Below are 23,826 nucleotides of genomic sequence, written 5' to 3'. Positions count from 1 at the left end.
CCAATTGAGCCACCCAGGCGCCCATCGGTGATTTTGTTTTTGATTATCAAATTCTTCCAAAATACTGAGCTCCTTGTTTTTATATGCTCCTTTTGCCTAGTCACAGTCTGTTTGGTTTACTCTCTGAGGCCACCAAAGCCTTAGTGAGTCCAGCCCTAAGGAGTGGGATGATAGGTTGTCAATCCCTGAACTTTGGGAGCTAAGGTTCCACTGTGGTTCCTCGGTTGCAGCCAAAAAGACAAAAGTATCTGATGAGAATTGTTTTAAAGGAAGCGAACTACCATGTGTGTTTGTATGTGTGTCTATGTTTGTGTAGTAAAAAAGTTTCTGTTTTAAAAAAGACTCTATTTTAAATAATATAATGTGAGGGACCCCTGGGTGGCTCAGTTGGTTAAGCATCCAACTTTGGCTGAGGTTGTGATCTCAGGGTTCATGAGTTCCAACCCCACATCTGGTTCTGTGCTGACGGTATAGAGCCTGCTTGAGATTCTGTCTCTCCCTCTTTCTCTGCCCCTCCCCCCCCACTCTCTCTCAAAATAAATAAATAAACTTTAAAACTTTAAAAATAAAATAAAGAATACAATATGAGAATAAGAAAAGTCACATTTTTTGATTGATTTACAGTGTATTCAAAGAAAGACTATAGTTTGTTCACAAGTGCACCATTATAATCAGATACTTGTAGTGCCTGCTAGCTTAACAAAATCTCAGTAAAAATGTTAAAACCCTTCAGAAAAAATAAGAGTATTTAAATGGATGCTAATGTTTATTTACTTAAAATATTAAATGAAAAAGATTTGTTTAAAACATTCAACCCGTTAAATCTCTATTATTCCTGAATTTGTGTTACATATAAAGGTTGCTTGTCCTTCCCCATACCCACCAAGTCTTCCACATTGTGCCCAGATACTGTTTCCTATTAATATTTGCAATGTAAATACCAGAACAATAAATTCTCCCTTGATAAAGCTTATTAGCACAGCACCAAAATCTCGGGAATAGGTTTATGCCATTATGTTAATTTTGAAGCCACTTTTTTGTCTGACCAGAAAAGTCTTTCAAATGTTAATCGATTGATCTTTATTTGGCATTTGAGCAGAGTAGAGTTGTTGACTAAGTAAATATTCTCAGCATCTTTGTCTTCTATTCTCGGGGAAGAAGCTTTATCTTTTCCCTGCCTTCATGTCTTCAGGGACCTCAGACCAGTCTTCTATATCTTAATTTGATCTTATTTTCCAGGTCATCAATTCAGTTTTACTGAGCCTCACAGGCTTGGTATTCTCACTAATAATGGTGTCTGTCCATTGTTATCTAGATGTCCTCGTTTTCCTCTCAGTCTTTCATAGTTTAGAATAGATCTTTCTGAATCTATTCGTAGCGGAATCTGTGGCATTTAACTAATATTTGCTCATTTTTATTAAGTAAATTTAATATAGCTTGCTTGAGAAGTCAGATGTGACTAGTTTATATCAAATAAGGTATTTTTCAGACCAAGTGTTTAAAAGCAACTTAAGTAAGAAAATGATATATAAAGGGTACTCAGGAATTTATTTTCCCAGTACTGTGATATTAGTACTCTGCTACCAGATTTAGCAAATAAAAATACAGGATTCTCACTTAAATGTGAATTAAAAACTAATTTTTTTAAATATAGGTATGTCCCATGCAATATTAAAGCCCATGCAGTTTACCTGGGCATCCTACATTTTGTCTGGGAGCCCTAAAGCCGGGGAAAACACAGTAGTTTTTAACTCTTGTGGAATTATAAAATTACAAGACAACTAAAGCTTACGGTATAGCTGAGCACATTGAGTTGAGTACATTATAGGGCACTGATTCTTGTAGTGCTTGCCCTGCTTAAATCCTTCAGTAAAATGCAAACAAAAAACAAAGAAGTTAAGAATTCTTTTACTCTTGGGGCGCCTGGGTGGCGTAGTCGGTTAAGCGTCCGACTTCAGCCAGGTCACGATCTCGCGGTCCGTGAGTTCGAGCCCCGCGTCAGGCTCTGGGCTGATGGCTCAGAGCCTGGAGCCTGTTTCCGATTCTGTGTCTCCCTCTCTCTCTGCCCCTCCCCCGTTCATGCTCTGTCTCTCTCTGTCCCAAAAATAAATAAACGTTGAAAAAAAAAATTTTTTAAAAAAGAATTCTTTTACTCTTGAAATATTGTTGACCACCACCCTCCACCCCCACCCCCAACCCAGGTCTTCTCCCCCCCCCCCCACCGCCCCCAACTTTGCTGACATTTCCTTGATTGTCCCTAAGGACAGTGGTACCATGATGGTGCAGTACCTACTCTCACGGTTAGAGCCCGGGCACTCAGTCGGCCTCACTCACCCTATCCTGTCTCCATTTCTTCCTGAAGAAGAAATTTCCTTTCAGGAGTGGCAGATGCTCCCTTAGTGGCAAGGGTAGTCCTCCTGACTAATAGTCAGGCTCAGAATGCTGCATCTTTGTTGTTTAAAGAGTCAAAAATCAGTCACTAATCCCTACCTCTCCCTGTGGCTCTCAATTTGCTACATTTGTGGCAGGTTCTCTGGTTTGTGCCATCCTCCTCATGTTACAGGACTGCGCACTCACCACTGTGATCTTGAACATATCACAACCATAGCCAGCAAGAAATACTAACTTGGAAGAGTGCTGTCTTCAGTGGCTACTTAGATCATTGCAGCCCTGCACTTCATAAGGCATTTTAGCCTTTGCTAGGTTGAAGGTAGATTGAAGCAAAATGTATGCTTTCTGTTTATCCTAAAATCTGTGTAAAGGCTCCTTTGATTTTTCTTTCCTATGTATCAGGAAGTTAGCATTGTGAACTAAAATGTGCTGACTTGAGGTTAGAGAGGGAGAGAGCCAAAGCATAAGAGACTCTTAAAAACTGAGAACAAACTGAGGGTTGATGGGGGGTGGGAGGGAGGGGAGGGTGGGTGATGGGTATTGAGGAGGGCACCTTTTGGGATGAGCACTGGGTGTTGTATGGAAACCAATTTGACAATAAATTTCACATATTGGAAAAAAATTAAAAATTAAAAAAAGTTTAAAAAATTAAAAAAAAGTTTAAAAAAAATGTGCTGACTTGCTCCCAAGTTACCTTTAAGTAATCCCTGGAAGAGCAGGGTTTTGAGCAATGAGACCATCTATGTTTTGTGGGTAAAAATGTTAACTGTGGCATTGGCTGTGGCAATAGCCCCATCAGATAACTTTCTGTCTTATTATGGTTTTTATAAACCCTCTCCCCAAGGAGCCAGCCCAGAGTGCCTAAGAAAGGAAGATTTGCCCCAACTTAGTTTCCATTTGTGGCTCAGTATGGGACCTGACCCACCTTCCACTTAAGTAGCAACATGAGCTCGTTTTTTATTCTCTTTCTGCCTTGGTTTTCCATTTTGTCCTTTCAAAGAATCATTTATTCAACGAGTAGCTGTTCAGCCCCTACTATATATGGGGTACTAAATGTGTTGCTGTGTGGCACCATCTCTAGTGGCCAGGAGCTGAGAGGAGGTAAAATATATCCTACCTCCAAGGCAATATGTATTATTGGTAATATATGTTTTATGTAAGTTTATACAACTTGGAATTATAAGACTATAAGAGAAGATAGAATTATTTTTACTTGGGAGCATTAGGAAAGCACCACCCAAGAAGTCTGATAGGAGCCTTTAAATGGACAGGACTTCAACAGGAGAAAATATTAAAATAGGGCCATACAAAGCAGAGGAACTTGCACAAAAGCATTAAAGCTTGGAAGACCAGTGCAATTTTGTGGAATGGGATATGATTCAAATGCAGTGGAATAAGAATTTTTGCTTTTTCCCCAGATAGTGGGTAGGACCATACCATAGATGGATTTGAATGCTCCACAGGAGCAAAGCAGTGCTTTAGGTAGGTTAACCTAAAAGTACCATAAAGGGTGAAGTAGAGAAAAGCTTCTATTTAATTTAGAGACCATTGAAATAGTCTAAGCATAAAGTGATAAGATCCTGAACTGTGGTGGTGGTGGTGGTGCCAGAAAAGGACACATATCCTAACTGATTAAACAATGCTTGGTTTGTCTAAAGAATAATATTAATTGTTTTCGTATTGTGACTGGCGGTCGATTACGCCTAATTACTCTGCAACATAGGAACCGTCATGTGTATGTAACTTGGCATCAACCACTTAAAGCTTTGGAAAAATGAGACAGCTTTGTAGAACGAGGTCTAAATAAAGAAGCAGTTCCAGACAAATGCCTGGAAAGGAACCTTTCAGCCCCCCATAGCCACTGAATCAAGTGAAAGTACCGTATGCAAATGGCAACTTGATAAATGAGAAATGAGTGGGGTTACTTTTGCGGTTTCTTAATGTTTACCCAGTTACGTTTTCTTTTTCCTTTTTAGAAATTTAGACTTAAAAATCCTCTCCTAGTAACTTAGATCTATTAGCAAGAAAATTGCAGAAAAATCTGTGGCCCTTGTGGTATTTAAGTCAGAAGTAAATACGTGTATCAGTTAAAGGTGAGGGGCTAATATGTCAACAGGGAAAGTCCACAACCATAAACTGTTGGTATGCCTGTATTTTTCTCATGTGAGTATTATAGAACCTAAATAGATACCAGTTCAAAAGATAGAAACAAAAATCCTCATTTCATGATTATCTTCTAATCTTATGAAGTAGAATTGAAGGCATTACTCTTTCTTAATTTATAACTTCTAAAAGGCCCTAACGTAAAAGAGGGGACCTGTATCTTCCTTTGATTTACTTTAATATGGTATTAAGAACCTGGTAAAGAATCCGAGCCTATTAAATACTATAATCCTGAAATGTGATGAATAGGAAAGAATTTCCTGTTTCTTGCCCAACCTTGATCTCAGTCTACTACTTCAAGCTCTTTTACTGAGAAAGAGTTAACATGTAAGCTGTGAGGGACACTTGAGATTTCTAAAACATCGTATTTAATGTACTTTGCTTCTAGTCGGGTTTGGAACACATTAATTATATGATTGATCTCTTGTCACTTTTAAAGTAAAACGGCTGATTTTAAAATAATGAGTCACTTGAATGTATCTTCGTCTTTTATTGGTCTTCATATAAAATGAGGTAAAACTCAGAAAACTCAAAAGCTTTTTGTTATGACGATTTTTGCAATTGCAGTAGTGGTAGAATTTCTAATTTCTTTTTTTAAGATGGAGATCCATTTGTGGGTTTGTTTGGGGTTTTTTTTTGTAGTAATATTTTTAACTATTTCCGTGTGTCATCTTTGGTAGTGATGTCCTTACTCACTAGGGAGTAAGGACATTCTGGTATGCATTTTGCTGTGAAGTTTTGGCTTGTAAGCCTATGAGTCCTTGTTATCATCTTTGATTTGGGAGCAGATTATTTCCCTTTGCTACTGCATTTGATTAAATGAGGTTACAAGAGAATTCAGAACTCAAAGCAAAAAGTTATAAAACTTGAGTCTCTTCATCATAGAGAATATACTCTTACCATGCCTGCTTCCCTTGTTCTGATTTATTTAGCACCCATTTACTAAGCACCTAGAGCCTCAGGTACCAGGGAAACAGATAAATAACAACTGATCATGGTCTACCTAGAGGTGGTAATTACATGGGCATATTCAGACATGGGTACCAGTTAATTAATATTGCTGAATGGAAGACCAAAGGACCAATTGATTAAGGGAGGAAAAGGAAAAAAGACAGCTTTCAGAACACCTTTTTTGATGTCGGCTCAGACATGGAATTTCATTCCATTGAGCCTGAAAACATAAAAGGGCACCTGATTATATGGAAAATTCTGATATGAGTTTTTGAGTTAAGTTTTAGATGTGGAACAAATATCTATTAGACCAGTAGTTCCTAAATAACAATTTGTAGACTTTTGCTTGTAGCTGTGTAGGAATTTGTTAAAAATACGGCTTGCCTGAAGTACTGTAGAGATTTTGGTAAATCAGATCTAGGTGAGATCTGGGGATATGGGTTCCAAAATAGATTCTCAGATGATTCTGGTAATCAGTAAGGTTTGGCATCTGCTGTAGTAAAGAGCAAGGAGAGAGTAGACAGCTGGTAGTTGAAGTCTCAGGAACGGATAGGATTCCCAGGAAGAACATGGACGGTGAGCAGAGAACATGGCTAAGGATGCACCAGCAGATAAGGAGTACGCAAGCGAAAAATCAGCCAAGAGACTAAAAAGGAATATACTATGTTGAGGAGCTGGAATATATATTTACCTAGATCTCCTTAGTCTTTGAATAGTAATGCTCATTTCTGAATCAATATAAAGGGGGGAAAAGTGTAAAATAAAAATCTCTAGGTTTCTACCCATGATTTGGCTTTATTCCAGAAAGGATTAATCAAGCTTCAGATGTGCCTTCCTGCAAAAAAATTTTTTCCTACTTCCATAATATTTGTTGGAGAAACAGAAATTGACCCTCTTGAATAGGGAAAATTGAACAAAGTAGATTATTGGAAAAGAAAGCTATAATATTAATCAGAATTTGTAAAACAAAAAAAATGCCTTATTATACACTTACTAGATGGAATTAGAATATTTAATTTATTGAAATAACCTTTATAATTGAGAACTAGAACTGCCATAGTGTTTCAGGAACAAATCTTTCTGTTCTTAGCTCTTCCTGTTTCTTTTGTTACTGTGTGGTGATCAGTGCATCTTCGACTCATAGTGAGTAAAAACTTGTGTTAATGGAAATGGGCTGTTATAAAAAGGAAAAAAAATGGCAGTTATATAACCTGACTTGACGTAAAAATTAATTGCCTTTTTCAAAATCCATATCCCAGCATGAGGAACTTTATTGGTCTTAAATGATTTTTAAAATACACACATTGTTGGCATTTACTTGGAGATACATTTATTGTTCATTTACCCTCTCACTCTCCTTCTAGGCTTTAAGTAGGTGACCCTTCATGTAAGTGAATTATAGGCCACTTCAGTAGTTGTCTGTTCTGCTTTTCATTTAGTGGTCTGTGATCTTCACTTCACTAATCACATAGAGATTTTTGGGAAGCTCAGTGAACAAGTGGTCAAATGGTTGGTAGTGGTCCAATATGTTTAAACTTTAGGGTTCTACATTAAAGGAGAGTTTTTAAAAAGTCAACTGAATTAACACAGTATTAAGGGACTGTTTTATTGTGAATAATACTTTGTCATAGAGGAAAAGGTAGGCAATGATAGATATATTTGACTAAACAAAATTTACTGGTGAGAATACCACAGTGAGATCTTCAAAATTATTGATGGCCAACCTGTTATAATATAACCAGTTAAAAAATTAAAGAGGAGGGTAGTGCACACAAGAGTGCCATCACTTCTGACACTAGTTGTGAGTTCAGGGTGTTACCAGAATCACCCTCAGGTTCAACAATCCACTAGAAACACTCAAGGAACTCAGTGAAAGCTGTTAAAATCATGGTGCCAGTGTATTATAGCTAAAGGATACAGATTAAAGCCCGCCAAAGGAAGAAGCACATTGGGCAGAGTCCAGGAGAAATAGCAAACATGGAAGTTTTTTTTGTCTTTTCCTCACAGAGTCATCGACAACATAGCTTTCCTGGCATCAGTGTGTAATGATACACATGGAGTATTGCCAGCTTCATTTAGGGGAGCTCACTTGAGTCTTATTGTGCAGAGTTTTTATAGGAGCTTATTCACGTACTGCCCACATGACTGACTTTTAGTTTTCAGTCTCTTTGTAGATAGAACTAATACTGTATGGCCCAAATCCCCATAATAAATCACATTGTTAGTCTGTTGGGTGACCAAAAGATATTGGCATGATATTCCAAGGGCCTAGAGATCACCTCCTGGTAACTCCAGCCCTCTTTTTGTATGAGGTTAATTTTTCACTACACACTAATTCTTTCAGGTAATAAAAGCAGATGAGATCACACTGAAACAAGAGTTCACAAAACTGACTACAAAGGCCATGAAGTGAAATAGTCAGATGAAATGGTCCTTGTTGTCCACAGGACCAAGTTAAAACATCGTCATTCAAGATGACCTTTCCATTTTCTAGATTCCACTCAACTTTCCTCTTTGTGAATTCCCTTCTATAGACAGTTAGAGTCCTACTACTTGGGCATGCCAAGTGCCTTCCTGCTTTGGATCCTCTGCTCACATCATCCTTGTATTATTGTACAGTTGACTCTTGAACAAAATGGATTTCAACTGTGTGGGTCCATTTATACACTGATTTTATTTGATAAATGCAGTACAGTATTGTAAGTATATTTTTTCTTATCATTTTCTTAACATTGTCTTTCCTCTAGCTTAATTTATTTTTCTTAACGTTTATTTGTTTATTTTGAGAGAGAAGGGAGGGAGTGTGTATGGGGAGGGACTGAGAGAGGGGAGAGAGTCCCAAGCAGGCTCTGTGCTGTTAGCGTGGAGCCAACACGGGGCTCAATCCCACAACTGTGAGATCATGACTTGAACCCATCCTGTCATCTCCTGGGGAAGGCCCCTTTCACCACTTGAACCCTTCCCTAGTCACTTTCTTTACTGACTTCTCATAGATAACTTTGCCCATATCATTTAATTTGGCTGTTAGCAATATGTCTCCTTCCACTGATATTTGCACCTATATTTTATGTTTACAAGATCTTAATCTCTTGCAATTTAGGGATATTATGGACTATATCCTATTTTTTTTTTGATCCCCTGTCACCTAGTACAATGTCTTGTACATGGCAAGTGTTGGATGTTTGAATGGTAAACTTTCATACAGACATGTGCAACCAGAAGCATATTATTCAAGCATATGAATTAAGACATCTTTTAAAAATGATCCGAATTATACTTACAAATTTCTGAGGTCACCATGTTAATCCACAAAACTATTGGAATAATTTTTGGCAATTCATTGAAGACATCTGCACACAAAGGTCAGCAAAATTCTAGAAAATGTCTAGAGAACTATTGACATTCTGCTCCCACCTCACAACTTTTGCACATGCTTTCCCCTTTGCCTGTAATGCTCTTTCTCTAAACAGTTGAACCTACCCTCAGAAAGTCAAAACCACCCTGCCTAAAATATCAGTCTTCTCCTCACTAGCTATTTACATTGTTTTATTTTTTTAGATAGTAATTTTAACTAACCAGTACTTGTTTTTTGTCTCTTTTCCCTGCTACTAGAATTTAAGTCCTATAGGGGAAGGGCATTGCCTTGCCAACAGTTGTTATCTTCTGCACCTAAAATAATGCCTAATTCTTAGTAGATACTCAGAACTAGTACTTGTTGAATACATAAATGAATTTGTACTATGCAACAAATAGCTCAGTTTTTTTGTATCTTCAACTTTCATGTCATTCAATTTAAGAAGATGTAATTTAGCTCAAAGAGTTTCAAAGAGAAGCATTTAAAGCAGTTGACAGAGTAGTAGAATATTTTCTAAAATTATTAAAAATTATTCAGCCTATAAACAATAACTAGGTATGCACATAGTCAAAATTAATAAAATTACAAAACTTAAAGGTTAGGTGCAAATAGACATTTTTATCAAATGCTAGTTATCAGAGGTGTTCTTTAGTTTTGTGGAAAAATAAAAGAATGTTATTTTTATACAATGGGAGTAAATATGGCGCTCTTAAATTTTTTATTTTATTTCATTTTTTATCAAGGGGTTTGATAAAAATCATAATTTTTAAAAATAATGCAAAGTTAGAAATGCATCTTGCTTTGAAAAATAACACCATGGAGTTCAGTTATTGTGCTTCATTCCAGCAGAAGTTGCAGAGTTTATCGCTGCTCATTGGATGAGTTTGCAAGACTGTCAAGTGCCTCAGTTGAACCTTTATTTTGGGACAATGAGTGGTTAGCCACCCTGAAATGAGGACATATCCAAATATGGTCATAGATGCATTTGGTGGGTGTATTTGGAGTCTAAAAGTAACCCCAGGTATTTGTCATAGAGAGTCATCTCGGCTCTGACCTAAATTTCATAAGAACTCTGGGAAATCCAGGTTGTACCCATAGGCTACAATACTACTAAGTTTCCCAGTCCCAAAAGAATGCTTTGTTTTATTCAGATATTTCCTACTGCAGTCCTGGCACCTCCTTCAGGATCCAGGTATCTATCATGAATATTGGCTGGTCTTAGAGATATGCACCCTCCTCTCCCCTCTCCTTCCCCTTCCTTTAGTTCTCATTGTTGCTTTTCTCCCTGAAGAGATTTCTTTCTAGTTGAAGCCAGAATATGGCTTATATTTTTGACTTTTGTGTCAGGCTTTGATCCTGAGACATTTGGTAGCATGTGTGTTCAATGCCCGGGAAATGGGTTGCTTAAGATATGATTGAGTTAATATTTCTTTCTTTGCTTCCATAGTATTCCACTTATGCTAAGACTCCCCCTACCCGCATATTCAAGGACTGAAGCCTGGCAGTGATCCATTCGTTTTGTGTTACTGTCTCTAGCCTTACAATTTCAATAGCATGTTTAAAACCAGAGTGCACTTTCATATTTTCTCCTTTTATCTCTGCCTCTTTGGATTTTTGGCAAACATCAAGGCAAATAAGTCAGACCCACCACTGCAAACCCATCTGCTTTCGGGGACATGTAAGCCGACCAGTTTGTGATGTTTTACCATAGATCTAGCTCCAACATAGAACTGAAGGAGGATCCCTGTGAAGTAAGAATAGAAGGCACGTTCTAAGGTCAAATATTTTTTAAGCTCTGAATCATTTATCTGCCAACTGTGAGTAGGTGTGGTCTACATTGGCATTTTTAGTAACACTAGCAAATTGGCATGGTATTTATAAAGTTGAAGTAATTTTGTGGTCGATGAAAGGTGAAAATGCAGTTATACTTTGGATTTGACAATAGGGATTAATAACAGATGCTTGTCGTAGTTGTAAAAATGTAGCAAATTAAAGCACAGTCAAGGTGTTCCTTTATCAGACATTACTTTTACACTTCATCTGGGGCTAAGGTCACATGTGAAAACAATCATCTGCAGCGAAATACCTTTCCAGTTGTTGACAGCCCAGAAATTGTTTTATAAAAAAATTATAGTCTATGGTCATCCAAACCTATCCTCCTAATACTTGTTGGCATTTGAATGCCATATTCATTTTTTTTCTCACAATAAACAAGTTAAGTGATGATTCTCTTGGAATAGGAATTGAAAGGATTGCACACATGTCAGGTATACCCATAGCACTAGAAGAGCAGCTAATATGAAACACTTGATGGAGACTGTAAATTGAATCCACTTAAAATGGTCCAAAGTTAATTGAGCTACTTATACATCCTAGAGATGATTTTAAATTGGTCTTCCACAAGCCAGATGATACCCTCTGTTGGACCATGGATTTTATCTACCACGCTGGAGATGATATCTGTTTTGAAAATAAAAAGATAATTTAGCCTTCTGATGTAGCAGTTTGGAAATTAAAGAAAATCCTTTGTAGGTAAACTAAATAGAAATTTAGTTTCGGTGTGTTGGCAGTGTCAGGGCTGTGGGGTGGTGAGGAGGCAGTAAAACTCAACTTCTAAGACTTTCCTCTAAACCTCTCTCTGTTACTCCCTGTTACTGGTCTGAGTCAATTTCTGTGTGTGGTCCAACTGGACTGCGGCTTAGACAGGATAGATGATCTCAAGGACTCTGCCTGCCAGTTACGTGGTTGGTGTCAATGGTCCAGAAGGAAGGCATGCAGAAGAGGCAGTGGCGTTTGTCCTGTCCAGAACTGCAACGTAAGGCCTTCTCTGGTTCTCACAAGCTAAATTCTGAAGCAGTGGTGGAAATGGTAGCTACTCTGGCAAATTTAACTTCTACCACGCCCTGTCCTTTCCATCCTCCTGAGTTGTGTACATCTCTATTGCATGGGCATATGCAAAGCTGCAGTCAGAATGTCTACCAGTTGATAAAACATTACTTTATGCAAACGATTGTTCACTTTTGCTCTTATTCATGGATTGATAGAAACAAGGATAATTTAGGACACGCGAGATACATGCTAGGAAATTCAGAATGGGGAGTGTATATATTTAAATGTCATCGTGCTGAAAGCTCTATTCATAACGTTCATGATATCCAAAGAAAAACAGTGGTTTATTATTTGAAGTGCACACATAAAAAAGTATAAAATGTTATGTTCACCAAAGTATTTAAACAGTTAAATGTGATTCTGAAGGAAAAAGAAGAAGAAATAATTAACAATTACTATTTTGATTTGTTTCTTTAATGAATACTGAGTTCATACCAGGCAGCATGCTAAGCACTTTGCGTGCATTATTTTATTCTAAATGGGGTAAATTTAGTATTATTGTCCCATTTTATAGATGAGGAAACTGAAGTTTCGTGAGATTGAATAACTTGTTAGGGATCCTGTACATACTAAGTGGAGCAGCCAGGAACAGGACCAGTGAGTTTATCTGGCTCCAAGCCACTAGCCCACCAAACTGGACTGAAGACCAGAACGGGAGATGCGTCTACGGGGAAATAAATTGTGGGTCAGGCTGTGAACCTGCGGGTATTGGTGAAGTAGCTGCCCATGAAGGAGTGACTCCTTCCCTCTTTCCTTTCTGAAGATGACTGTCAGGATTTAAGGAGATTCTGCTTATGGGAGCCATCCAAGAAGACGACCTCATTATCAGTTTTGGTTGTCCTATAAAATGTTTTTAGCCATATTAAAAAAAAAAAGTTTGGGGCGCCTGGGTGGCGCAGTCGGTTAAGCGTCCGACTTCAGCCAGGTCACGATCTCGCGGTCTGTGAGTTCGAGCCCCGCGTCAGGCTCTGGGCTGATGGCTCAGAGCCTGGAGCCTGTTTCCGATTCTGTGTCTCCCTCTCTCTCTGCCCCTCCCCCGTTCATGCTCTGTCTCTCTCTGTCCCAAAAATAAATAAACGTTGAAAAAAAAAAAAGTTTAAAAAAAAAAGTTTTCGCATGAAACGTTTTAACTCTGGGTATTTCGATGGCGACATATTTGGCCTCTTTTTTGTCCTTCTTGTGAAATCTTCTTATGAAAATTGACAACTATAATTGAAATAAATCTAATAATATTGAAGAGAAAAAATCATTTTTATCTTCATTTTTACTGAGTGTTACTGAGCTTTTATTCAAGTCTTTGTTGAAGAAGTGAGTGAATTTGGGAGATTAGGTGTGGATTCTGGAAATGTGTGCTGTTTTTACTCTCTACAGTATGGGTAATTGGGAGGAGGTTAGCTTGAGCTTTGAAAAGATGATTATTTTCTCTAGTACATAATTTCTTTTGTATTAGTCTCTTTATAAGACTCTAATGTACCTTCTGACCTTCAGTTATATGAAAGGGATCAGTGAATAATATAGCAAAATATTTTATTTAGTTTATTAAGTGAAGTTCCAGAAATTATTCCCTTAACCACCTGAGAGCAGTACGTTGGAAGAAAGCTCTAGAAACGCACATTTGTAGAGAGCATTTGAAAGTAATCCTAGGAAGGGATGGTTCATTAAGGAAAAGTTGATGATTTTTACTTTCATTTAATTTTTGCCCATTTATTTTTAGAAACAAATAAGGAAGATTCAAGTGTGTGTAGAAAAAATTACTCCATATTATGCATAGTTACTTTCTAGAAAATTTTGATCAATTTCCCTTTCTCTGAATCAGACTGTTGGTACCATTTAAACACAGTATGATGCCAAATGAGTAGGCAGTTTCTAGGGAATATAGTCCAATTATTTCTCTCCCTTAACATCTTGAAAAGTGTAAAAGACTTATCCTGTGAACCACTCAGCACATGTTTGCCCCTGAAATAGTTCAGCAATGGCAGTAGTAACATTTTCATTGGTCATCTTTTCAATAGCTTATAAGGGGAAGCTATTACTGTGTGGAAAGAAAACCTTTCTATTAGGGAAAGCCTGGGCAGTGAAAACTTTTCTTCTACCTGGTACCAGATCCCCCACTCAGGGGATCTCCTACTTAGACACTGCCGTAACCAGCCATATCTCTTTGTACATTACCTTTATGTGTGCTCCCACCTGCCCTCAAAATTTTCTGTCATTAGAAACTGCATTTATGTTGATAAGTATAAACTTTCTAGGTGTCCTGACACTTAAGGTATGGTAATTTTTTTTTTAAGTTTCGTTTCTATTCAGCTGTAGCCTTACATTCCAATAAGCCTTCAGAGTTTCCTCTGGACTGATTTGCAGTGTCTTCGGTGTTTGCTAGCAAATTTGGAACATTTCAGTTTGTGTCCTTTCTCTACATGGTATGAGATCTAATTACCACTCAGTGTGAAATAGCAGCCGAAATGAAAAAAGGCAGCAAGAGAAGGCACTGGCTTAACTCACAGTTAATCAGCTATTTCCTTTCTTACATACTTCTCAGCTACAGAGAGAAAAGGGAGATAGCACTCATTAAAGTAATTCATGTATTAAACGTTTTTTTTCCTTTCTTGATTTTAACTAAAATAGGGGATTTGTTCAAATCTTCATGCAAGCAAGACATTAAAGAACACTGAATTTGCACTGGTGGCCATTGGTGCTTCTTAAATTGTGCAAAGTATTTTCATCATCAGGGTTGCCGGAAGTAGTTCCATCCTATTTTCTTGACATTAAACAGAGAAAACAACATTTCTAGGAATCAGATTCAATCAAATGAATGATTAATCACTTTTTATAAGGCTTAGAATTTTATTCTAATTAATCTTTAGTCATCTTAATATAGTAGTTTTGAGGGTTTTTGTTCTCTGGAGTGTGTGAGTTGATAATTAACCTATCAGGGAAAAGATTGATACCTTTACTTTTTAAAACTATTGTGGTCTGAGTTTTCACTTATCAGATGGTCAAAAATGTGAAAAGTTAGTAATATGTGGTATTGGGCAGGTATGGAAAAACATCTTCTCCACCAGTGTTTAGAGTATGTATTGTTACAACACCTCTGGAAGGAAAGTATCTTCATCAAAAATGGAAATGTGTACACCCTTTACCTATAGTTCCACCACTAGGAATCTATTGTTGAACATGCATGTATAAAAATGTTCTTAGTGATATTATTTGTAATATAAATAGAAAAATGCAAAACAATCATTAATAGAATATTAAACCATCATATATTTTTATCCAGATGTACCTCATTCTTTTTAATAGCTGCTCTGAAAGACACTGAAATATACTTGCATGTACTGATAAGGAATATTCTGTAAGTTACCCCATTACATGAAAGGAGCAGATAGTTTTCTTCTATTTGTGCTTCAAAAAGCAAAGGATGGAGATGTGTGTATACAGCTTCCCTCCCTCACCTCCCCTCACATGAGCATATGTTCACACATCTATAGATAGATGGATGAAAGGATACAAAAGAAACTGTTGGTAGCATTTATAGCTGGTGAATGGGACTGTGGGTCTGGAATGGAAGGCAGGTATTTTCAGTGGGGGGAAGCATACTCTTCTTGTGCTATTTGACTATTTTCTTTTTACCATACGTATATATTATTTTTCATTATTAAAAAGAAATTTTAAATTAATGACCAGGTCTATTTTTTTCTTTTTTAGGACTCAGCCCAGGAGAGTGTTATCACTCGAGATATTCACCGTACGTTTCCTGCACATGATTACTTTAAAGATACTGGAGGAGATGGCCAGGAGTCACTTTACAAGATTTGCAAGGTAGGGCCCTCCACCTCATTTTTTTAAACTTATTTTACAGGACTATATCTTAGGAACCCATCTTACAGATTTTTTTTCTGTCTTCATTTTTTATTTGCTCTGTGCCATGTTGATGCTGGACAGCCAGAGCCCCTTGCCAAGAGAGTTCATGGCTTTACATGAGAAAGAATTCAAGAGCAAGTTTAGAGAAAGGGATGAAGATTTATTAAGTCTAGAAGTAAGAAAGGAGCTACTTCACAAAGTAGCAGTCTCTCATCCCAGATGAGGAAAAGGATCCTCTTTGCCTCGAATGAAGGGTTTTAAGTGGTTTAAAAAATTTTTCTTTTTAAATGTTTACTTATTTTTGAGAGAGAGAGATACAGAGTATGAGCAGGGGAGGAGCAGAGAGAGAGGGAGACACAGAATCTGAAGCAGGCTTCAGACTCTGAGCTGTTAGCATAGAGCACGGAATGCATGAACCGTGAGATCATGACCTGAGCCGAAGTCGGATGCTTAACCGACTGAGCCACCAGGTGCCCTGGGTTTTAAGTTTTAAAATTAGCTAAACTTTATAGGAAGGGGGTTAGTCTTTAACTTTGGCTTTATCGTTTGCATGGGTGCTTAGTTTTTTCCATTGTCTTAGGATTGTGAAATTACCTACAGGTAGCAATTTTAAGAGTGTCTGGCCTTTCTGGCTTTTACTGCCAGAGGGAATAGGGTCCTGTGGTTTTCTGAGTCAGATTTCGTGACCCTTTTTATGACCTGCTGGCTTTTAGGTTAAAGGTCAGCCTAAAACCAAAATGACTTTACTTAAGTCAGTTTGTCTCTTCAGTCTCCCTTCCTTCCTGCCTTAGTTTTCTCTGCTCAGTACTGAGTCCTGAAAGTGACTTTTTGGCTGCATGTCCCATGCCTGCTTGTCAGGGAGGGGGCGCACTATGACCTCATTTTGCTGCTAAGGAGAAAGGAACTAAAGGTCCTCTCAGGCTACTGTAGTAAAGGCTCAGAGGAGTCCCGATGACTGCCCTTATGACAATTTAATGTGGCAGTTGTCTCAATTTTTGGACAATACATAAGGGTAAGAAACAATGTGGTTTTTTGATACTATCGAGGTCTCCAATATTACTAGTATACCCTGACTTATGCCACATAATACATCTTTGTGCAGTTTTTATGTCCCATTTTGAAACCTTTTCCCTCATTATTAGTAAACCTGAAAGAAAACCTTTTCCTGAATTTTAGTAAATATGCTCTACTTGGATAGAAAAGATTCTGTTTCTGTTAATGGAGAATAGCTATCAGATTGGTAATTTTTCAAGGTTATATCAGAAATGCAAAATGACTTTTTAAATCATTGCATATAGTTAACTCATATAGTGAATGCTAATTGAGGCCAAAAGCTAAAAACTGCAAAGTCCATTAAACAAACTTTTGCCCTTTATCCTCAAATTTAAGATGCCTTACAAAATGTGGTCGGTAAACTCCACATTGTCCTCACCTACCATCCCAATAAAGGTTATTGCTGAATGGCGGACTACAAGAAAATCTTGTAGTAATATGGAGAAAAGGCAAGTACAAGGGCTAATTTATAAGTTAGGTAATCAGTTCTTGAATAATTAAATTTATCCTTATATTGAGTAGTAAAAATGGGCCAGTTGGACATTCAGAAGTATGTTCATATATCAGTGTCATTTTATATTTACTGATTTTTTTTAAATGTTATTTATAAAAGCCCTTGCCTGCTTCTGCTAGCAAGTAGGACTGATGGCCTAATTCTGCAAATGGCACAGCTTTCATTAAAACCCTTCTTGCATGTTTGTAGTTTAGCCCTCTGCCCTCTCCTATCTTCCCCTTCCCTTCCCTTCCCTTCCCTTCCCCCTTCCCTTTCCCCTTCCCCTTCCCCTTCCTTTCTCTTTCCCTTCCTTTCTCTTTACCTTCCCAGCTCTTTACCTTCTCTTTCCCTTCTCTTTCTCTTTTCTCCAATGTAGCCATTTGGAGGATGATAAACACTGATCAGAAATCTTTTTTTATATGGTTATATTGTCAGAGCTAGAAATGCATAAATAACTTAAACTCTGAGAGTATACTGACTTCTGGAAAATAATACACCATCTAGTTTTAAAAATGCCACAAACCATTGAACACCCATACAGATGTATATTCGTTATATGATTTGAAAAGGCAAAAGTAATTATTAAAAATTTTTCTACCAATTTTGAAATTCTGTCAGCTAATTAGCTTCTGGCTTATGTAAGGATGATAACAGAATTTATATAGTTTTTAAGTTTATGTAGAAGGGTCTGACCTATGATATACAGGAGAAAATTTTCCTCCTAGCATTCAGCATATTTTCAGCCAAACTTTTTCCTCAATTTTTCTCTGGTTGATACTAGATAATTTTTTCACATAACTAAGACAGATGGTTCTGTGTGCTTGCAGCCTCTGACTTAACAATTTTGCTCCATTGTAGTAAAAACAGTATTTCTTTCCCTCATTATATAATATTTACAGGAGAAATATCTGAACCACTACCAAACACAAAAATAAAAGTTAAATAGTTGGTACATTTAAGTAGTTGATATCTCTTGCTTGGATATGGCAGATAATAATCCAACCTTGAATTCATTAGAGAGTATTCATTAGTACATTCACACAGCTTGTGTGGCCATGTTAGATCATCAGTGTATATTTTGCAACATGATTAGACAGTTTTAAAGCCCTTGCTGAGTTAAGAGTATTAGAACAGGGGTGCCTGGGTGGTTCAGTCACCTAAGTGTCCGACTTCGGCTCGGGTCATGATGTCGCAGTTGGTGAGTTGGAGCCCCGCATCAGTTTCTGTGCTGACAGCTCAGAGCCTGGAGCCTGCTTCAGATTCTGTGTCTCCCTCTCTCTCTCTGCCCCTCCCCCACTCGCACTCTGCTTTCTGTCTCCCCAAACATAAAATAAACATTAAAAAAACTTAAGAAAAAAAGAGTATTAGAACACTGTAGCTCTAAGATACCTTATAAATGTTGAGCATTTTAAATTACACTACATTTTGTAAAAATGTGGAAAACAAAAGAATCATATTAAAAGCATTTCAAAACTCAGGATACTAAATAAAAGTTGCTAAGGCTTATAATGTTGTACTAAAATATATATTACCTAAACATTTTACAGTGCCCTTTGATAATGGGAGAGAGCAGAGATTAATATTTCAGAATATGTTGGAGAAACCAAAATTTGCTGGGGTCCTAATTGACACAGTTCCTTCTTCTCTTGATCTGTTATGTAGTGATTCAGCGCTCATGCAGGGAAACCTCAGGTGGTGGTGATAACTCACAAATTGTGCATACATTTTCCTTTGCTTTTTCTATCCAATTTGAGCCATAGTCTTTCATTTTATGACCTTCATCCCATATCCCCCAAAGTTGCTATATGTAAAAAGGCCATTGAGTGTGGTCTGCCTGTTATATCACTTATTCCTAGAATCATATCCAACACTCTCATACTAGATTCCTAGATCCTAGATTCCTAGAATCATACTAGAATATTCCTAGATTCCATACTAGATTCCTAGAATCATACCTCACACTCTCAGCAATACACCTTTGAGTTTCTGTCCTGGATACCTTGCACAACCTGAATAAACATTAATAATACCTTGATTTAAAAAGGCTTCTTCTTTACCAATTTTTTTTTCTTCCTTAATCTTTTTCTTGTCTTACTGCACTGGCCAGAATCTACATTAATAGTACTAAAATGAAGCAATTATAGTGGACATTCTTGTCATGCTCCTTATTGTAATGATTTATCATTAAGAATGATGTACCTTATTTCACATCAGCAACACACTATAGATCTTTTTTTTTTAATACGGTGTCTTTCATGTGTTATAATAATTTCACATTTACAAAGTACTTTCACATATATTACTTCATTTATTTCTGACAACTTATCAGTGGAGCCTATACTAGAAATATAATGTGCTGTGCTCTTAAATTGAGACAGAAATTATTAAGAGAATTTCAGTTATAATAAGTGTGGAAATCAATTCTGGTTTCAAGGATACAGAAGTCTGACTTTGTAGTTAAAAAGTTTTCTGTGGCTCTGGTGAAATGAGAAATGATCTGAACTGTCAGATTAGAGGGAAGACTGTTAAAAATTTGCTGTCATGTTTTAATGGCCCTGTCAATTTCAGTTTTTTGCCTCTTAATATCTTTTTCAAAGTAGGAGGAAATTGAAATGGTTCAAAGATCCCTCTGTTGTCATAAATTTACGTGTGGAAGTTAAACTGAAAGTATAATAGAATTCATAGGATTCTGAAAATGAAAAGTTTAGGATTCTCCTAACTCCCTCCATCCCTCCCTTCCTCCTTCCCTTTTCTTGTCTTTCCTATTAGTCAGGTCAATAACATATTTTAAAATAGTGTCCTTGAAAGGAGGGAAAAAATACTAGCACCCCAAGTATCTTTAGCACTTTTTTAATTTAAATATGTTATAAAGTCTATTTTGAGTTAGGAGACAGGTTGGCACAGTTTAAAGGACTGAACATCAGGAAATCTGGTTCTTGATTCTTAAGCAGACCTAAGACTCTGGGAAAATCACTTTTTGGATTTCCTCCTCATTAAGACTGTGGGGTTTGATATGATTATTCCAATTCTAATTTGAAGTGATTATAAGTGTTTAAGTTTTTCCTTAAAATATAACAGATGAGTGCAGAATTTAACAATTCCCATGTCAGGAGTTATATATATATATATCCAGCCATCTCTCAATACCAGTGTTAGAAGTAAGTGTGATTTAACTTTACAGACTTCACCGGCTTTCTATTATGGTGTTTGGGTGTGTGTTTCATGCACACATGAAATGGAATAATTTAGTGATTTACTTTGAGATATACATCTCTTTAAAAACCTGAAACAAGTCAGTCATAGAAATCAGCTAAAATATTGTTCACAACAGTACAGATTGAAGAGACTCTTCGTGTGCAATTTGAGTATTATTGCCTTCTCTAATTTTCTGATTTGAGTAACTGCTTTCTGAAAAAGAGGCTACTGCTGTGAGTTGAATGGGATGGGCTGAATATATTACAGAGAGATCAATACCTTTCCTCATCTGGGTTAATAATTTGATTGTATAATGGTTTGTGAAAGGACAAAAATAGACTTAACTTTAAAATAAGCTTGTTTTATCAAATATTGTTCTCAAAACGAGATTGGATTTAATATAAGAACTGAAACATTTCAGGTGTTATTTTGATACCAATAATGAGGGACCTGCTGCATGACTTTGAAGAATGCAAGTGATCACGACTTTTGTAAAATTAGATGTAATCATATGTTATTTATAATGTTTAGTAGAGTTAAGGGGTATTAATGGTTATAAGGATGAATTATTTTTCACTGAGTTGGTAATATTTTCTTTATTTTTTTAAGTATATTTATTTTGAAAGAGAAAAGGAGAGAGTATGGAGAAGGAGTAGAGAGTGAGAGAGAGAATCCCAAGCAGGCTCCACACTGACATGGGGCTTGATCCCACGACCCTGAGATCATGACCTCAGCCAAGACCAAGTCTGATGCTTAGCCAACTGAGCCACCCAGGTGCCCCAATAGTGTTTTCAATATAAGTTTCTATCTGACTACCTATAATAGAACTCTCTTCCTTGGGATGCCTGGTTTGAATGACAGCATTTACTGAACCCATTATAGACCACTTTTCTTTACAAAGCCCAGTTTGCCTAACAGCATATGCCAGCTGTGGGACTCTTCCAGCCCACATCCTTGGAGTCTGATTGGCCCCAGAATAAGGTCTCATTGGTGTGGCAGATTGGTGTTCCTGGATCAAAATGCACCCAAAAGGATTTCATTTAGAGCTCTGCCTTGGGGGAATCAAGTAGGCCTTTTCTATTCCCTGTGCATCTCCTCTCTTCCTTGAGTTTCTGGCATGCTTCTTTGAATCATAACAACCTTCTAAGGTAGATCCAAATAGGGTGCTGCTTAGGAACCCTTTGAGTCCCTAGGGTCAACTCTGCTTTCCCAGCACATCCTAATGAGCAATGAATTAAGTGGTTTCAGAAGACCTTGAGGATGGCAGAGTATTCTCATCCAAATTAGTTTCCTTAAGGAAAAATTAATTCTTTCAGGTCATACAGGAAGTCTTGGAGAACCTTCCTAAAAATTAGATGATGAAAATAAGATAAAAACAGAGAGGGAGGCGAACCATAAGAGACAAGCAAAATACAGAGAACAAACTAAGGATTGCTGGAGGGGAGGTGGCTGGGGGGATGGGCTAAGTGGGTGATGGGTGCCAAGGAGGGTACTTGTTGGGTTGAGAACTGGGTGTTATATGTAAGTGATGAATCACTAAATTCTCCTGAAACCATTATTATACTATATGTTAACTAACTTGGATTTAAATAAAATTTTAAAATTAAATAAACAAACAAATAAATAAAAGCTAGCTAGATAGATAAATGAATAAATGGATGAGATAAGTAAATAAAAGCTTACAGTGTTGGGGTGCCTGGGTGGCTCAGTCAGTTAAGCGTCAGACTTCGGCTCAGGTCATGATCTCACTGTTCCTGAGTTCGAGCCCTGTGTCAGGCTCTATGCTGACAGCTCAGAGCCTGGAGCCTGTTTAAGATTCTGTGTCTCCCTCTCTCTCTCTCTGCTTCTCCCCCACTGTGCTCTGTCTCTGTCTCTCTCTCAAAAATAAATACAAATTTAAAAAAATTTCAAAAAGTGTCGGCATGAAAAGGTGCTCAGCATCACTCATCATCAGGGAAATGCAAATCAAAACCACAAATCAAAGAGATAATCACCTCAGACTTGTCAGAATGGCTAAAGTGAACAATGCAAGAAACAACAGGTGTTGGCAAGGATGTGGAGAAAGGGGAACGAACCCTCTTGCACTGTTGGTGGAAATCCAGACTGGTGCAGCTGCTCATGACTCGTGTATGAGTCCTTTTTTTTTTTTTTTTTTAATGTTTATTTATTTTTGAGAGAGAGAAAGAGTACCAGCAGGGGAGGGACAGAGAGAGGGAGACACAGAATTCAAAGCAGCTCCAGGCTCTGAGCTGTCAGCACAGAGCCCAATGCAGGGCTTGAACCCACGAGCCCTGAGATCATGACCTGAGCCGAAGTCGGGCACTTCACCGACTGAGCCACCCAGGCGCCCTGCGTATGAGTCCCCTTTATATATATATATATCTTCTCTCCGGCTTGCTTTTTTACTCTATTATCTCTTGATGAACAGATGCTATTAATTTTTAAGGTCCAATTTATTAATTTTTCTTTTATGGTCAGTATATTTGTGTCTTGTTTAAGAAATATTTGCCTAACTCAAAGTCATGAAAATATTTTGCGATGTAATTTAGAAATTTTATTATTTTGCTTTTTACACTAAAGATTATGATCTATGATTGATTTTGATAAAATTTATTAATTTGTGATAAAATTTATCAGTTTTCTTAGTTTTTTCAAAGTGCAACCTTTGGCTTTGTTGATTTTATCTATTATATGTTTGCTTTCTATTTCACTGATATCTGCTTGTATTTTTATTCCATTTTAAGTTTAATTTGCTGTGTTTTCTAACTTAAAATACATGCCTAAATCAGTAATTTTTTTAGCTTTTCTTTTGTTCTAATAGGTACAGAAAAGGCTACACATTGCTCTTAGATACTGCTTTAGATGCATTTTTGTGGTTTGTTTTTCTGCATTAAAGCTCTAATTTTATAATCAAGTTAATTAAGGTTTAATTTACATACAATAAGCTATATCTGTTTCATGCATATAGTTTGATAAATGTTGACAAATGTATACACCTATGTAGCCATAATCAAAATACACCACAATCAAGATACCAAACCTACATCAACCTATAAAGCTTCTGCACAATAAAGGAAACCATCGATAAAATGAAAAGGCAACCTACTGAATGGAAGAAAATATTTGGAAATTATGTATCCCATAAGGGGTTAATATCCAAAACATATAAAGTACTCCTACAACTCAACACCAGGAAAACCAAATAATTCATTTAAAAAATGGAGAGAGGATTTGAATAGACTTTTTTTCAAAGAAGAAATACAGATGGCCAACAGGTACATGAAAAGATGCTCATCATCACTAATGCAAATCAAAGCCACAATGAGATATCACCTCATACCCATTAAAATGACTAGTATCAAAAAGAAAGAAAGAACAAGTATTGGTAAGAATGTGGAGAAAGGGAACCCTTGTGTGTGGTTAGTGGGAATGTAAATTGGTGCAGCCCCTATGGGAAACAGTACAGCAGTTCCTCAAA

The 23,826-nt window shown here is 37.1% G+C and overlaps 1 protein-coding gene across 9 annotated transcripts in view; it reads left to right on the top strand.

Moving 5' to 3' along the window:
• The window catches only part of RABGAP1L (RAB GTPase activating protein 1 like), a 767,496-nt gene that overhangs the window by 423,159 nt on the left and 320,511 nt on the right, over positions 1–23,826 (top strand). For all 9 annotated transcript variants that reach the window (XM_045452833.1, XM_045452836.1, XM_045452834.1 and 6 more), the window contains one exon: positions 15,452–15,565. In XM_045452833.1, the coding sequence (XP_045308789.1) occupies positions 15,452–15,565 (114 nt within the window). The remainder of the gene's footprint in view (positions 1–15,451; positions 15,566–23,826) is intronic.

This window comes from Leopardus geoffroyi, chromosome C3 (assembly GCF_018350155.1).
Source record: "Leopardus geoffroyi isolate Oge1 chromosome C3, O.geoffroyi_Oge1_pat1.0, whole genome shotgun sequence".
Lineage (NCBI taxonomy): Eukaryota > Metazoa > Chordata > Mammalia > Carnivora > Felidae > Leopardus > Leopardus geoffroyi.
This window is presented reverse-complemented; position numbering and strand designations above follow the sequence as displayed.